Source organism: Somniosus microcephalus, chromosome 2 (assembly GCF_052327205.1).
Source record: "Somniosus microcephalus isolate GS21.2 chromosome 2, FLI_Smic_1.0, whole genome shotgun sequence".
In the NCBI taxonomy this organism is placed as follows: Eukaryota; Metazoa; Chordata; class Chondrichthyes; order Squaliformes; family Somniosidae; genus Somniosus; species Somniosus microcephalus.
The window spans coordinates 122499964-122517296 of record NC_140988.1 but is presented as its reverse complement, the minus strand read 5'-3'; the positions used below and the strand labels follow the sequence as shown (position 1 = coordinate 122517296).

General features: G+C 42.9%; 1 protein-coding gene across 5 annotated transcripts in view; it reads right to left on the bottom strand.

The window, feature by feature from the left end:
• acox3 (acyl-CoA oxidase 3, pristanoyl) overlaps nucleotides 1-17333 on the bottom strand; it is a 307072-nt gene that overhangs the window by 203943 nt on the left and 85796 nt on the right. For all 5 annotated transcript variants that reach the window (XM_085962200.1, XM_085962203.1, XM_085962202.1 and 2 more), the window contains exons 8-10: nucleotides 3618-3714; nucleotides 2761-2943; nucleotides 1864-1986 (exon numbers count right to left, since the gene is read on the bottom strand). In XM_085962200.1, the coding sequence (XP_085818326.1) occupies nucleotides 1864-1986; nucleotides 2761-2943; nucleotides 3618-3714 (403 nt within the window). The remainder of the gene's footprint in view (nucleotides 1-1863; nucleotides 1987-2760; nucleotides 2944-3617; nucleotides 3715-17333) is intronic.

Below are 17333 nucleotides of genomic sequence, written 5' to 3'. Positions count from 1 at the left end.
GTGCAGAATAAAGGCATCATGGCTGCTGCCAGGATAACGGGCATTCACCATCATGATGCACAGGGCATGGTCACACAACAACTGCACATTAAGTGAGTGGTAGCCTTTGTGGTTACGGAACATGTCAGGATTGGTTTACAGTGCCCGCAAAGCCACGTGTGTGCAGTCGATGGCGCCCTGCACCATGAGAAGCCCACTATCCTGGCAAACCCACATGCGCACTTGTCCTGCTTCTGTATGATCAGATAGAAGACAACGTAGTCCCTTCTCTTGGAGTAGAGAGCCTCTGTGACCTCCCGGATGCAGCAATGGACGGCGAACTAGGAGATATCAGCTATGTCTCATGCTGCAGACTGGAAAGATCCGCTGGCGAAGAAATTGAGGGCTATGGTGACCTTGAGGGCCACTGGGAGAGTTGTGGTCACCCTGTTCTGAGGCTGCAGGTCTGGTTGCAGGAGATGGCAGAGTTCTGTGACCACCTCCTTGGTGAAGCAGAGCCTCCTAATAACCTGCTCCTCGCTTAAGTGGATATAAGAGAAGTGCTCTCAGAGGACCCTAGGTGGGTAAGGCCTCCTGTTGAGAGCCCTCCATGCCCTCCTCCTCCTCCCTCTGCGAGTATCTTCTCTTCTTCACTGCCTCCACTCCCTTTCCTAAAGATACTCGAGCATGAGGGAGACTGCAAATAGAGCCCCCATGACTGTGAGCAAGTGGTGTGAGCAGAGACCTTTAAATGAGAATGAAGCATTTCCACTTGCAGCAACACTCCACGACCTCAGGAACTTTAAATAAGTTTAGAAAGCTGTAAGAGTTGCAGAAACTTAAGACAGAGCCAGTCAAACTGAGAAACCATGTCAGCTGCAAGTTGTTGATGATGATCCCTTTAAATAGCGCTGCCGAGGGCTCTTTCCTGCTGCTGAACGCTTGGTTAGCTGGTTGTGATTAAGAGAGGGCGATAAGTGGAGCAGCGATGTCAAAAATTTTAGATCGTGCATCAAATGAGCGTTGCACTCAAACGTCACAATCCCCCTTATTTATATTTCTGCAGCGAATGCTGGCAATGGCAGCGCTGTCGACCTGCTGAAAATGGCGGCTGCCACAGGAGCCACCGGCAGCTAGTCGGCCGTCATTTTCTCTTCAAAATGAGCCTTAACGGCTGACGCTAAACCCCCAAATTTCTAGGCCAAAGTGTAAGGTTTCCAATAAGGCAAAAACCTCAAGTTTGCAATCACTAGTAACAAGTCCAAGATACCTTTAAGAAGCCAACTTCAAAGTCCTCCAACGTCTGTCTTAGAGAACGAGCAATGTTAGTGGAGTCACCAGTTGAGAAAGAAAATGCAGATTCAGTATGGGACCAATTTTCATCTGATTGACTCAACTTATTGGTACAATGGCACTCACAAGCTGGTAGACGTTTTCATATGGTACGATAGCAAAATACTGCAGATGCTGGAAATCCAAAATAACAACAGAAAATGCTGGAAAAACTCAGCAGGCCAGGCACCGTGGAGAGAAAATAGAGTCAACGTTTCGGGTGAAAACCCTTTGTCAAGACTAAAGAAGCACAGGAAATGAAATAGATTAAGAGGCCAGGCTGGGAGAGAACAAAAGAGAAGAGACATTAAGAGGTATTCAAAACGAGACGAGATGGTGATAGGACTAGTGAAGACATTTTCATATCATTGAATCAGGCAAGTCAATTTACTTGCCCAAGTCAGTGAGATACTCTCAAGACAGATGTGTACTTTCAGGGCATAACATTGTTTAATTGATATTGTTTACAGGTAATAACATTTTTGGCAATAATTTTTAAAAGCAGGTCTAGCTCCAGAGGATACATATGTACTACTTTGTAATAATACTCACCTGTCTCTCACTCTTGTCCTTCATCAATATTCCCATTTGATATTCAACATAGTTCATGAACAGCGACTTGAAAAAGTGTTCTAGTGCATAGGTGGCTGCCAAATAGGGAATAAGACGCCATTGCTGAAATAAAAATATTTTGTTCAACTTGCATGACACAAGAAAAACTACTGATTAAAAAAACGCCAGTAATTTCCACGGGGGTTGCCTGATCTTTTGCTGTAACTTCAGCGGAAGGCTTGAAGAAACAGCGTAAACAGATGTTTCTGCCATTTCTCCGGGGTTTCTGTCGAAGTTATGGTAGAGATCAAAGAACCTCTATGGAAATTCTACCGCAATATCTATGTATATTGTAATTAGACAAAGTGACAGGCTATGTGACTTGGTTAACAGAATGGAGAGTAATTTTCTGATCCTTTAGTGCACACTTGCATTATGCAAGCTACTCATATTGGTCAACATCAGTGACTTCATCAGCTTGCTTTTGTAAGGCAGCGAGAAGCATTAAAGGGCCCTCCATTTCTACCGTGTGGCAGGATTCCGCAGAGTGCAGTACGAGAGTTCCCATTACCCTAGCAATTGCTACGACTCCTTTATTATTGGTCCTTATATTTAAAAACAAACTCAAATATCATTTAAATGTGGAGTTCAGAAAAAGTTATCAAAACTAACGACTAAACAGAATAACCAAATGCTTTACATGCTGTATTCTTTATGTAGTAAACAATGGCAATGTTGATAGTAACTTACATTTATACATAGCACCTTTAACATAGAAAAATGGCCCAAGGTACTTCACAGTGGAATAAGAAAAAAAGACTAGTTTTTAAATTCAATTTGTACCTAGTACAGTACAGTAGATGATTGTTTCTCATCATACTCAGTATTGGCATGTACCTGCATTTGATATTCAAGCACTGGTATTTCCTCGTGATCTGTTGCTCCAAACTGACGACGTGCTGCAGAGTAGCGAATAGCAATTGTCAGGGAGAGCTTAAGATTTATGACTGCAATCCCTGTAATTGACACTCTACCAACAGATAATGCTCCAAGAGAAGCACCAAATCGACGATTAGGGTCCTAAAGGAGAATAAAAAAAACAGAATTGTAACAGCTACAAAGTGCTACTTTCAGCACCGGAAGAATTGAAAATGACCCTCGATAGCTCTGTGTACAAGTGTAGTAAAGATAGTACTATATGAAGTGCCTAAGGCACAATTTCATTTGTCTAGTATGCCTCTGGTGATCTGTTTACTCCTTCAGAACATACTGATAGTGAGTCTTCACAGGAATACATAGAGCTGGATACTAATGTGACCTATAGCAACTACAGCTTTACAGTCACTGACACAAAGATGCCATACAACAAGTTTACATAATTTCCTTTATTCAACAAGACCAAAACAAGCAATCAGTTGCTAAGAGATGCAGCAATGCATCTTCAACAGTAAAGACCCAATTGAAGGGAATATCCTCACTGGCAGTGCCCATTTGATATAGGCACTCAGTCTGTTGGGCCCTGCTCACCATTCCTGATCGCATAACATAATTTTCTAGGTTGTAAAGAGTATCGGGGGCACAGTAGATCTCCACACCCAATAACATAGGAAACGTTTGCATGACGTGCATCAGAGCACTGGCCACCCATCATTGCTTTATCAGCCCCTATATGACATTAGGAAATATGTATGCGTTGCAACAAAGTACAGGTCAATTATAAATTTAAAAGGGTATTCTTGGCTATTGTGTTGTACCTTGAATGGAGTTACATAAATTCCTTCAGGCGTCAGATCTCCGACTCTATTTAGTAGATTTTCTCGAGGTATTCTAACATTGTGGAACATTGCAAAGCTGTTAAAACAAATACAGAATCATGTTAGACACACGGGATTAAAATTTGTATGGCCCCACTTTGCTAGTAAGAACTCGCATGCAGCTGACACTGATTGGAAATTTGCTGCACGATTCAGGCAGAGTGCTCCCACATTTTCAATACACACCAAATGTGCATGAAGCTCAATCAGAGGCGCATCTTGTAAAAATTGGAGCTATTATGCTATGGTGACATAGTGTAAAGGAACCAGGTGCAATAACCAGAACAAAGCCTTCATGTATATTAGTAGTTAACAGGGACTCAACATGACTCAGGACAAACCATGATAAATGAGGGCTGAATATGTAATGAGGAGTTCTCAGTGAGCATCACTCCTTGCTGGAAGCGCCTAGCATAGAATCAGCCCTTGGTTCTGGAGCAAAATACATACTTGACTGGCCCACATAAGGTTCCAAGAGATGGTTTATAATTTTTCCCACCCTACAAGAGAAAGTCCAACTTTTCAAAGTGAGAAAGCAGCCTGCCTGAAATCTGCCATGTTGATTCCTTCAACCAGAAAAGACTTGGGTGACTGACAATTGAACTGGACTTGGGACTCTGAGTCCCACTGGCAACAACACTTTGTAATTGCACTCAGTGTCAGATTGGATTCAACACTGGGAAAGCTGTTAGGTCTCCTCTCAGTGCAATGGCAGGTCTGAGGATCTGCTGCTTGCACAATTAAAATGGGTCCATTCCAGTGGGCTACTGTCTGACTACATGACATAAGCTTTAACATAAAAGCAATATTTCTGAGAGATTACTTTAGGTTGAATCCCTCACCATCCCAAATTATGGTTCTCCTTTAAAATCTAAATATATAACTTCTAGGCACAAATGCTGCTTCTGGTGTTTTACTAAAACCGACTATTTATTCTGCAAAATTAAAATTCACAAGAATTTGGATGCATGTGAGCAAACATCAATTTCTTCTGGCAGAGAAAAAAAAACACGTGAATGACATTTTAATAGGGCAGCTGCAAATGTTTTCCTTAAGGACTGTATTACTATATGGAGAAGGTTGAGCTGAACGTTGACAAAAATCTTTTGGCATGTCCTCTTGTAAGCAGTACTTTTAACAGTCAATTCACTCTAATGGCAACTGAAGCAGACATCTGGAAACAGCTATTGCATATTACCAAGTACAAACTGTTGTGAGGGTTAGAAACCCAAACTTCACATATAAAATTATTCTGTAAATGGAAAAAAAAGGCAGCTGAAAATACATTTAGTTAAATTAAGATTGCTAGACAGAAACACACTACAGGAAGACAGTTGGCAAACAAGACTCAGACTACAAATGAACTACAGCTATTTGGAAAAAAGACAGAAGTCATGAAAGACGTCACCACCTTCCAATGACTTGGAAAATTGCTCATTTCCTCTGTGCTAAAGGAGGTATTTGGGTCACAGCCCTATTTAATTTTCATGGCATGGATATTTGATATTCATTTTCTGCATATTACCTGTTTTTTAAAAAAGAAATTCAGTCAAGCTGAGCTCTTGATTCATTTTTACTTGCTACTCAAGTTCCAACTTCTAGTAAGAAAAACCTCAATTTTTCCCACAGATTTTCACCCCCATCTCTTATGAATTAAGCAATTTAATACAAAGAATGGATATTCAGAATGATCATATACACAAGGAAAATCTAATCACAGGATTCAGAGCAAAGATAATCAGAGCATAACCATTGCCAGGTTCCTGGGGGCGCTAATGGGGCGCAAAGCAACTAGTGCCCGTGCGTGGCGATGTTTGCGCCGGTCACGAAATTAACTAGACATTTTGCGGCGGCGTTAAACGCTACCACCACGATCTCCTGCACCGGCAGATCGTGACGTCAGTCGAGTGTGCAATGCCCCGGATCGGATATTGAGTGGCGCCCCCTGTCTTACCACCTGCCGTTAGCAACGACAGGTTGAGGGGAGCAATTTGCAGTCGGGAAGGGACTGGGGGAGCGCTATTTAAAGGCGACCGCTTCCTGCCTTTTTAGTTGGCCAAATTTTTGCACCACGCATTCTGAGTGAGAGAGAGAGACTGCAGGAGATATTCAAAGCTGTGTTGAGGAGTTTTGGGTACTGAGCAGCACTTTGCAGGTTCTTTCTGATTTGATCTTCCTTGCATCGATTTAAAAGAGAATATGGGTGCTGCACTCTGAGCTCATTCCCTGGGCCTCTCCTTTGTTCTTTCCAACAGATTTGATGTACAGGTCTCTCCAGGCCAAGATTCAAGGCTGCAATGAGCAGGGTGTGGATGAAGAGCAAGATCGACCCTCCCCTTTAAGAACTGGCTGGCGCCAGTGTGTCTGTGTTCCATTGCTGACTAACATCACATGAGCTTCGCCAGCGCTCTGAGGTAGTGCCTCGCTCTTCAGCCTTTGCGCCTTAAGACAGGTGTGTAGCACCTGATTTAGCGTTCCAATCACCTCCAGGGGCGATAAAAGCCAAGTTCGCAGTCGGAGGCGATAATTAGCGGCAGGCGCTAATCTTTGCGCCCGGCCGATAATTGCACCCCAAATGGGGCGATACTGAATTTCTCCCCCTTGATATTAAACTACAAAATTAAAATAATTAGTTGGAATTGTTATTACTCAAAAATATACTTAAAGAACCTTTCATGTAATATTGAATTAGCATATTACAAGTGATTTCATGATCCAAGCAGAGGCGTGACACTCACAGGGAGTACATCTTGGGAAATCATGGGCACATTAAAGTTAATGGAGTGAAAATCACAGGCTACGTAATCTTAATTTCCTCAAAATGTGGTCCTTGTAAATGTTGTTCCACGCTGGCATTGCCGGATTGCCCCTATTTATCTTTGTGATTAGTATGTTATTTCAATATTATGTGAGTTTCATTTCCTTTATGGATAGATTTTGTGCCTGTATTCATGCATCTGTCTGCCTATCTGTTTTTCTGTCCGTCTCTGCCTGATACACCTGCAAGGACCATGAGAGTACATGTACTAACCGTCAGTACTCTTGGTACCCGCAATAAAGTTCACAGAGAATTAATGATGGGATGTTGTTATGAAAGATTTAGCAAGGGAAGAAAGCTGTAGTTGATATCTATGTCCAGTGTATATGAGTCTAATAACCAATACCTAAGATTCAGTAATGCTACACAATTGCTGTACTGGCTGCAGATGAATTCTTGGTTGTGAAAGTAGTTGCTTTGCAAAATTTAAAATGGGTCATATGCAGAGCTGCAAACTTAAACCACCTGATAAAGTTCAAATTAAAACAAGCTGAGAGAGGGAAAAAAAAGAGTAATTACAGCAACTGTTACTTCATCGTGCCTCAGTCTGTCTGTAATTTTCTTCTTCCAGACAATACATATGTTCCAAAAATAATAAAATGTATTCATATCACACATTTTCATATTTTGCTATTTACAAGAGAAAGGCAATTTTAAGAAAAGGTATTTTTCACCCACAGTAAGTTCTCCACGTTCTACCTCAGGGTGAGAAGGCTGGTAGCTACAAGGATGAATGGAACAGCAAAGCAGGTTGATTCAACCTTTGATTGGCTGAGACTGAGAACTTACTGTACGACTGAGAATTGTGGACTCCAACTTATATCCTATGGCACTATACAAGATGGTAGAACAAAACATTGCTTTAAGTAACCATTTCCTATTTTAGAATATTAACAAAAAGACACAAATCACCTTGTGGTAACCTATACCACCAGTGCTCACACATAGAAACATAGAAGATAGGAGCAGGAGTAGGCCATTCGGCCCTTCGAGCCTGCTCCTCCATTCAATGAGATCATGGCTGATCATCCAAATTCAGTACCCGGTCCCTGCCTTCTCCCCATATCCCTTGATCCCTTTAACCTTAAGAAATATATCCAACTCTTTCTTGAATATACTTAATGAACTGGCCTCCACCGCCCTCTGTGGCAGAGAATTCCACAGGTTCACCACTCTCTGGGTGAAGAAATTCCTCCTCATTTCTGTCCTAAATGGCTTACCCCTTATCCTTAGACTATGACCCCTGGTTCTGGACTCCCCGGCCATCCGAAACATCCTTCCTGCATCTAGTCTGTCCAGGCCTGACAGAATTTTATAGGTTTCGATGAGATCCCCTCTCACTCTTCTAAACTCCAGTGAGTATAAGCCCAATCGACACAATCTCTCCTCATATGTCATTCCTGCCATCCCAGGTATCAGCCTGGTGAATCTTCGCTGCACTCCTTCCATGGCAAGAACGTCCTTCCTCAGGTAAGGCGACCAAAACTGCACACAATACTCAAGGTGTGGTCTCACCAAGGCCCTGTACAACTGTAGCAAGACATCCTTGTTCTTGTACTCGAACCCTCTTGCTACGAAGGCCAACATACCATTTGCCTTCTTAACCGCCTGCTGCACCTGCATGCTTACCTTCAGCGACTGGTGTACAAGAACACCCAGGTCTCTTTGCACTTCCCCTTCTCCCAATCTATTGCCATTCAAATAATAATCTGCCTTCCTGTTTTTGCCACCAAAGTGGATAACCTCACATTTATCCACATTATAGTGCATTTGCCATGTTTCTGCCCAATCACCCAACCTGTCCAAATCGTGCTGGAGTTTCACGACATCCTCCTCACAGCATACCCTCCCACCCAGCTTTGTGTCGTCTGCAAATTTGGAAATATTACATCCAATTCCCTCGTCCAGATCATTAATATATATTGTGAACAGCTGGGGTCCTAGGACCGATCCTTGCGGTACCCCACTAGTCACTGCCTGCCACTCGGAAAACGACCCGTTTATTCCAACTCTTTGCTTTCTGTCCGCCAACCAGTTCTCTATCCAAGTCAATACCTTGCCCCCAATCCCATGTGCCTTAATTTTGCACGCTAATCTCTTATGCGGGACCTTATCGAAAGCCTTCTGAAAGTCCAAATACACCACATCCACTGGTTCTCCCTTATCTATTTTACCAGTTACATCCTCAAAAAATTCCAGTAGATTAGTCAAGCATGATTTACCTTTTGTAAATCCATGTTGACTTTGTCCGATCCAGTCACTGCTTTCCAAGTGCTCTGCTATTACATCTTTTATAATGGACTCGAGCATTTTCCCCACTACTGATGTCAAGCTTACCGGTCTATAATTCCCCGCCTTTTCTCTACCACCTTTTTTGAATAGTGGGGTAACATTAGCTACCCGCCAATCCATGGGTACTGTTCCAGAGTCTATCGAGTTCTGGAAGATGACCAGCAATGCATCTACTATTTCTAGGGCCACTTCCTTAAGTACCCTGGGATGTAGATTATCAGGCCCTGGGGATTTATCGGCCTTCAGTCCCATCAATTTTCCTAACACCATTTCCCTACAAATACTGATTTCTTTCAGTTCCACCCTTTCATCAGACCCTATGTTCCCCGGCATCTCTGGGAGGTTATTTGTGTCCTCCTTTGTGAAGACAGAACCAAAATATGTATTTAGTTGGTCTGCCATTTCTTTGTTCCCCATTATAAATTCCCCCAATTCTGACTGCAAGGGACCTACACTTGACTTCACCAATCTTTTTCTCTTCACATATCTATAAAAGCTTTTACAGTCAGTTTTTATGTTCTCTGCAAGCTTACTCTCATATTCTATTTTCCCTTTCTTAATTAATCCCTTTGTCCTCCTTTGTTGAATCCTAAACTGCTCCCAATCCTCAGGATTATTGCTTTTTCTGGCCAATTTATATGCCCTCATGCTATCCCTAATTTCCCTGGTTAGCCACGGTTGGGTCACCTTTTTTGTTTTATTTTTATGCCAAACTGGGATGAACAAATTCTGTAGTTCATCCATTCGGTCTTTGAATGTTTGCCATTGCCTATCCACCGTCAACCCTTTGAGTGCCATTCCCCAATCAATCCTACCCAACTCGCTCCTCAGACCATCATAGTTTCCTTTATTTAAATTGAGGACCCTAGTCTCCGAGTCAACTACTTCATTCTCCATCCTAATGAAGAATTCGATCATATTATGATCGCTCCGACCCAAGGGGCCTCTTACAACAAGATTGCTAATTAATCCTTTCGCGTTACATAATACCCAGTCTAAGATGGCCTGATCTCTGGTTGGTTCCTCGACATATTGGTCCAGGAAACCATCCCGTAAACACTCCAGGAATTCCTCCTCCACAGTATTGTTACTCATTTGGTTGGCCCAATCTATATGTAGATTAAAGTCACCCATGATGACTGCTGTGCCCTTATTGCACGCATCTTTAATTTCTCTTTTAATGCCATCCCCAACCTCCGCCTTACTGTTTGGAGGTCTATAAACCACTCCCACTAACGTTTTTTTCCCCTTAGTATTTCTCAATTCTACCCATACAGATTCCACCTCATCAGAGCTAATATCCTTCATTACAATTGTGTTAATCTCTTCTTTAACCAGTAATGCTACCCCACCTCCCTTTCCTTTTTGCCTATCTTTCCTGAATATCGAATACCCCTGGATGTTGAGTTCCCAGTCCTGGCCTTCCTTGAGCCACGTTTCCATAATCCCAACCAAATCGTATTTGTTTACTTCTATTTGCGCAGTCAATTCATCCACCTTATTACAAATGCTCCTCGCATTAAGACACAAAGCCTTCAGGCTTGTTTTTTTAACGCTCTTAGACCTATTAGAATTATTATTTACTGTGGCCATGTTTGATTTAAACCGTTGATTTCTCTGACTGCCACTTTTGTTTTTCTCCTTCCTATCTTTTGCTTTCATCCTGGTTTCCCTTTCCTCTGTCTCCCTGCTCAGGATCCCAACCCCCTGCCATTTTAGTTTAAACCCTCCCCCACAGCACTAGCAAACACTCCCCCTAGGACATTGGTTCCAGCCCTGCCCAGGTGCAAACCATCCGGTTTGAACTGGTCCCACCTCCCCCAGAACCGGTTCCAATGTCCCAGGAACTTGTATCCCTCCCCCTGGCACCATTCCTCTAGCCTCGTATTCATCTGAAGTATCCTTCTATTTCTACTCTGACTAGCACGTGGCACTGGTAGCAATCCTGAGATTACTACCTTTGAGGTCCTGTTTTTTAGTTTATCTCCTAACTCCACACTCTGGGGATGCCAGTGGCTGTTACAAAGCCTCGCTGCATCCCATCCTCCACCCCACTCAGCCTGTGGCAGCAGTTCTTGTAAATATAATTCTTATTAATGTGGGTGGTGGAGGTTGTTTTCCTTTTCATTTTATTGTTTTGTGGATCTTATTTCTAGATTTATCACAAACAGAATTTGAAAATAAACTGTCAACTAGAGTAACCATGTATGGTAAATATGAGTAAACCAAAAAATATTGAAAATTAAAAAAAAATCAAATTTGTTATTTAGTCTGAAATGAAAAGACTGTTTTATTAAAAGAACTCCAGACTTGTGGTTTAGCATCTGAGTGAATATGTGGATTAGTTCATAGTGCCAGTCACAACATTTGTGTCAACTGTACAGAGTTCCTGTTTGTACAGTAGCATAAGGGTTAAGACAACAGAATATTGTTCACTGATCAGCAGTGAGCAATCATTGGATGTTCTTGCAGACACCACACTCTGTCTGACTTAACATAGAAGATAGGAGCAGGAGTAGGCCATTCAGCTCCTCGAGCCTGTTCCACTATTTAATGAGATCATGGCTGATCATCCAAATTCAGTACCCTGTCCCTGCTTTCTCCCCATATCCCTTCATCCCTTTAGCCTTAAGAAATATATCTAACTCCTTCTTGAACATATTTAATAAGTTGGCCTCAACTGCCTTCTGTGGTAGAGAATTCTACAGGTTCACCACTCTCTGGGTGAAGAAATTCCTCCTCATCTCAGTCCTAAATGGCTTACCCCTTATCCTTAGACTGTGACCCCTGGTTCTGGGCTCCACGCCATCGGGAACATCCTCCCTGCATATAGTCTGTCTAGTCCTGTTAGAATTTTATAAGTTTCAATGAGATCCCCTCTCATTCTTCTAAACTCTAGCGAATATAAGCCTAATCGACCCAATCTCTCTTCATAAGTCATTCCTGCCATCCCAGGTATCAGTCTGATGAATCTTTGCTGCACTCCCTCCATGGCAAGAACATCCTGCCTCAGATAAGTAGACAAAAACTGCACACAATACTCAAGGTGTGGTCTCACCAAGGCCCTGTACAACTGCAGCAAGACATCTTTGCTCCTGTACTCGAATCCTCTCGCTATGAAGGCCAACATACCATTTGCCTTCTTAACCGCCTGCTGCACCTGCATGCTTACCTTCAGCGACTGGTGCACAAGGACACCCAGCCCTCGTTGCACTTCCCCTTTTCCCAATCTATTGCCGTTCAGATAATAATCTGTCTTCCTGTTTTTGCCACCAAAGTGGATAACCTCGCATTTATCCACATTATACAGCATCTGCCATGCATCTGCCCAATCACCCAACCTGTCCAAATCATACTGGAGTTTCTCTGCATCCTCCTCACAGCACATACGCCCACCCAGCTTTGTGTCATCTGCAAACTTGGAGATATTACATCTAGATCCCTCGTCTAGATCATTAATATATATTGTGAATAGCTGGAGTCCTCGCACCAATCCCTGCGGTACCCCACTAGTCACTGCCTGCCACTCGGAAAAAGACCCGTTTATTCCAACTCTTTGCTTCCTGTCTGCCAACCAGTTCTCTATCCAAGTCAGTACCTTATCCCCAATCCCGTGTGCTTTAACTTTGCACGCCAATCTCTTATGCGGGACCTTATCGAAAGCCTTTTGAAAGTCCAAATACATCACATCCACTGGTTCACCCTTATCTATTCTACCAGTTACATCCTCAAAAAATTCCAGTAGATTAGTCAAGCATGATTTACCTTTTGTAAATCCATGCTGACTTTGTCCAATCCTGTCACTGTTTTCCAAGTGCTCTGCTATTACATCTTTTATAATGGACTCCCCACTACCGATGTCAGGCTTACTGGTCTATAATTCCCCGTTTTCTCTCTACCACCTTTTTTAAATAGTGGGGTTACATTAGCTACCCTCCAATCCATGGGAACTGTTCCAGAGTCTATAGAATTTTGGAAGATGACCAGCAATGCATCTACTATTTCTAGGGCCACTTCCTTAAGTACCCTAGTGTGGTAAACCACTGTTGTTAGTATTGTTGTTCACCACTGTTGTTAGTACTGTTGTTCTCTGTTAGTACTGTTGTTCACTCTTGCATATTGTTGTACTTGTCTGTGCATGCCTCAGCTGACTCCGCCCCTGGCTCCACCCTCATGGCTGGATATAAAGTTGGCTGCTCGGCAGCCCCCGGCCCTTTTGGATACCAGGCAACCACAAGAGGCATGCTCTGTTCTTTGGTAATAAAAGCCTGTCTGTTACTTTCTCAATCTCCAGTCTTTTGTAGCAATTGATAGTGCATCACCTAGGATGTAGATTATCAGGCCCTGGGGATCTAACGGCCTTCAATGCCGTCAATTTTCCTAACACCATTTCCCTACAAATAATGATTTCATTCAATTCCTCCCTCTCATTAGACCCTATGTTCCCTGACATCTCTGGAAGGTTATATGTGTCCTCCTTTGTGAAGACAGAACCAAAGTATGTATTTAATTAGTCTGCCATTTCTTTGTTCCCCATTATAAATTCTCCTGATTCTGACTGCAAGGGACCTACGTTTGACTTCACCAATCTTTTTCTCTTCACATATCTATAGAAGCTTTTACAGTCAGTTTTTATGTTCCCTGCAAGGTTACTCTCATATTCTATTTTCCCCCTCTTAATTAATCCCTTTGTCCTCCTTTGCTGAATCCTAAATTGCTCCCAATCCTCAGGTTTGCTGCTTTTTCTGGCCAATTTATATGGCCTCTCCTTGGATCTTATGCTATCCCTAAGTTCCCTTGTTAGCCACGGTTGAGTCACCTTTTTTGTTTTATTTTTATGCCAAACAGGGATGAACAAATTCTGTAGTTCATCCATGCGATCTTTAAATGTTTGCCATTGCCTATCCACCGTCAACCCTTTAAGTAACGTTCCCCAATCCATCCTAGCCAACTCGCGCCTCATAACATCGTAGTTTCCTTTATTTAAATTCAGGACCCCAGTCTCTGAGTCAACTACTTCACTCTCCATCTTAATGAAGAGTTCTATCATATTATGATTGCTCCTCCCCAAGGGGTCTCGCACAACAACATTTCTAATTAATCCTATCTCATTGCATAATACCCAGTCTAAAATGGCCTGATCTCTAGTTGGTTCCTCGACATATTGGTCCAGGAAACCATCCCGTATACACTCCAGGAATTCCTCCTCCACAGTATTGTTACTAATTTGGTAAGCCCAATCTATATGTAGATTAAAGTTACCCATGATAACTGCTGTGCCCTTATTGCACGCATCTCTAATTTCCCGTTTAATGCCATCCCCAACCTCAGCATTACTGTTTGGGGGTCTGTATACAACTCCCACTAACGTTTTCTGCCCCTTGGTATTTTTCAGCTCTGCCCATACAGATTCCACATCATCAGAGCTAATATCCTTCCTTACTATTGTGTTAATCTCCTCTTTAACCAGCAATGCTACCCCACCTCCTTTTCGCCTGTCCTTCCTGAATATTGAATACCCCTAGATGTTGAATTCCCAGTCTTGGTCACCCTGGAGCTATGTCTCCGTAATTCCAATTACATCATATCCGTTTACATCTATTTGCGCAGCTAATTCATTCACCTTATTATGAATGCTCCTCGCATTAAGATACAAAGCCTTCAGGCTTGTTTTTTTAACACTCTTAGTCCTTTTAGAACTATTATTTACTGTAACCCCGTTTGATTTACACCCTTGATTTCTCTGCCTTCCACTTTTGCTTTTCTCCTTCCTGTCTTTTGTTTCTATCCTTGCTTCCCTTTCCTGTCTCCCTGCACAGGTTCCCAACCCCCTGCCATTTTAGTTTAAACCCTCCCCAACAGCACTAGCAAACACTCCCCCTAGGACATCGGTCCCGGTCCCGCCCAAGTGCAAACCGTCCAGCTTGTACTAGTCCCACCTCCCCCAGAACCGGTTCCAATGTCCCAGGAATTTGAATCCCTCCCCCTTGCACCATTCCGCTAACCAAGCACTTCACAATTTGCTGAAGAAAATTAATTTATCTTTCAGAGTTATTGAAGTTCACAGGGGGAAGGGATGTAAACAGTGTTAAATACATATAAATACACTATATTATTTTCAGTTTGTTGAGCATCTTAATTGATACAGAAACTATAATGTCTGTAATCGCTGGCCGACCATATCAATCACATTTTTTTTTTAAATAGAAAGGAGGGGTGGGGGTGCACAAGCAGCTGGAGTCAGAGGAACGGCAACTTTGAGGCGCATGGATTTTAGCACTGGTGGTGATTACAGAAATAGGGAGGGATGTAAACACAATGAAGAGAATTTTAAGTTTGAGGCATTGGTAAAATGTAGGTCAGTGAAGATAGAGGTGATGGATGAGCAGGACTTGGTGTGGGAAAGGAAATAGGCAGCAACATTTTAGATGAACTGAAGTTTACAGAGGGTGGAAGGTTGGCCAGGAAAGACAGGTATAGTGGAGTCTAGAGATGCCAAAAGCATGGATGAGGGCTTAAGAAGCAGATGGGTTGAAGTAGGAGCAAGGGCAAGACGAGTGATGTTACAGTGGTGGAAGTAGGCAGTCTTTGTAATGGAGAGGATATAAGGTCAGAAGCTCAGCTCAGGGTTGAATAGGACGTTAAGGTTGCGAACAGTCTGGTTCAGTCTGAGATAGTAGTTGGGTGGGAAATGTCACACCTCCGGTGTCACACTCAGGTATAATACTTGTGATATATAAAGTCCATGTCATAAATGCACCTGATTAAATAACATTTTGTGATCACAGAACACCGGGCTTGTCCAGGTCTAGGTTCTGGCCTGGACCTCCTATAGAACAGCGACAGCATCAGTCACATCAGCCCTCTTAAAAAGGGGGCCAATATGGCAGCAGGAAAAAAAAGTGAGCTGTTGGCTCTGACTGCCAAAGAGCAGCTCATTCACACCACATTTCCTGCTGGTACCTCCTACAGGAAGCAGGATACCAAACAGTTGACCCCACCCTGACCCTGGATACTCCAGTGAGGTTGGGAGTAGAGGTAACTGGTGCATACTCTGCCTCATTTACACTGGTGGAGTGCGACCATGGGCTTTCAGCCCCAATGTATCCAACTTTTTCATGTTTTCCATCTGAGGCCTGTGACTCTTTCACAAACTTAGGTTTTGAGTTCATACTCTTGCCAGAGCCAGCACTGGCAGCTGAACAACTACAATTCCCAGCAATCACCTGTGCTTATAATTCCCAGGATGCTGCAGCTGAGCACGTGCACAAGGAACAAAACTCCCAGCTTGCATCAGTACAAGTGGAAATAATTTGTACCATATAACGTGTGAGTGCACAGAGAGTACAGAAGCTATAAAAGGTGTATGATGTTGAAAGACGCCAAAGTAGAAAAACAAGAAAATAACTTTAAATAAAAATTGTACTTGCATCTGTTTGTGATCACTCGCTTGGAATGCATAAATTACCAAGAGAATACACAGGGACTCAACCACACTTGATTTGCTCCAGTCTATTTTTCACATTTAATTAATGATACTCCTGTGTCAGAGGCTGTAGCTGTACCTCATACCATACTATTTCCAGTTAGAGGCAAATTCAGCATATTTTTAGACACAAATATGTACCAGTTTCTTCTCTTCAACATTTTTGGATATATGATCAAACAATATATTTTCATATTTACTGTAGTGAGGATGGAGATAATTGTGCTATAAATCTTATCATGAAGAAGCGACTCATGAAATAACACTGGACGACCAGCTGGTGGCACCGTCCGAGGAGTATAAATACTCGGGCGTGGGCCCAGCTTGCCCAGGGACATTTTGTAAGACAGGAACTAGCGAAGTACAACTAGACCTCCATGTGTTGAAACAAGTTAATTAAAGCCTTGTTTTATACTTGAACCAAGTGCGTAGTGAGTTTTATTACGTCAAGTTGTGTTCCCTGAAGGACCAAACATTCAACTTGCCTATCATTAATTTACAGGTGTAGTAAATGTTATTCTCACTGGTTAAACACATAAGAGAATAGCCACCCAATTCACGTACAGACTGGGGTCAAGCAAGGCTGTGTCATCGCACCAGCGCTCTTCTCAATCTTCCTGGCTGCAATGCTCCATCTCCCCCTCAGTTAGCTCCCCGCTGGAGTGGAGCTAATCTACAAAACAAACGGGAAACTGTTCAACCTCCGTCACCTCCAGTCCACATCCAAGGTCGTCCCATCCTCTGTCGTCGAATTACAGTATGCAGACGAAGCTTGCGTCTGCGCATACACCGAGGTTGAACGCCAAACCATCATCGAAGCGTACGAGAGCATGGGCCTTACACTAAATATCCGTAAGACAAAGGTCCTCTACCAACCTGCCCCCGCCACACAGTACTGCTCCCTGATTATCAAAATCCATGACGAGGCCTTGGACAACGTGGACCACTTTCCATACCTCGGGAGCCTACTGTCAACAAGGGCAGACGTTGATGACGAAGTCCAACACTGCCTTCAGTGTGCCAGTGCAGCCTTCGGTCGCCTGAGGAAGAGAGTGTTTGA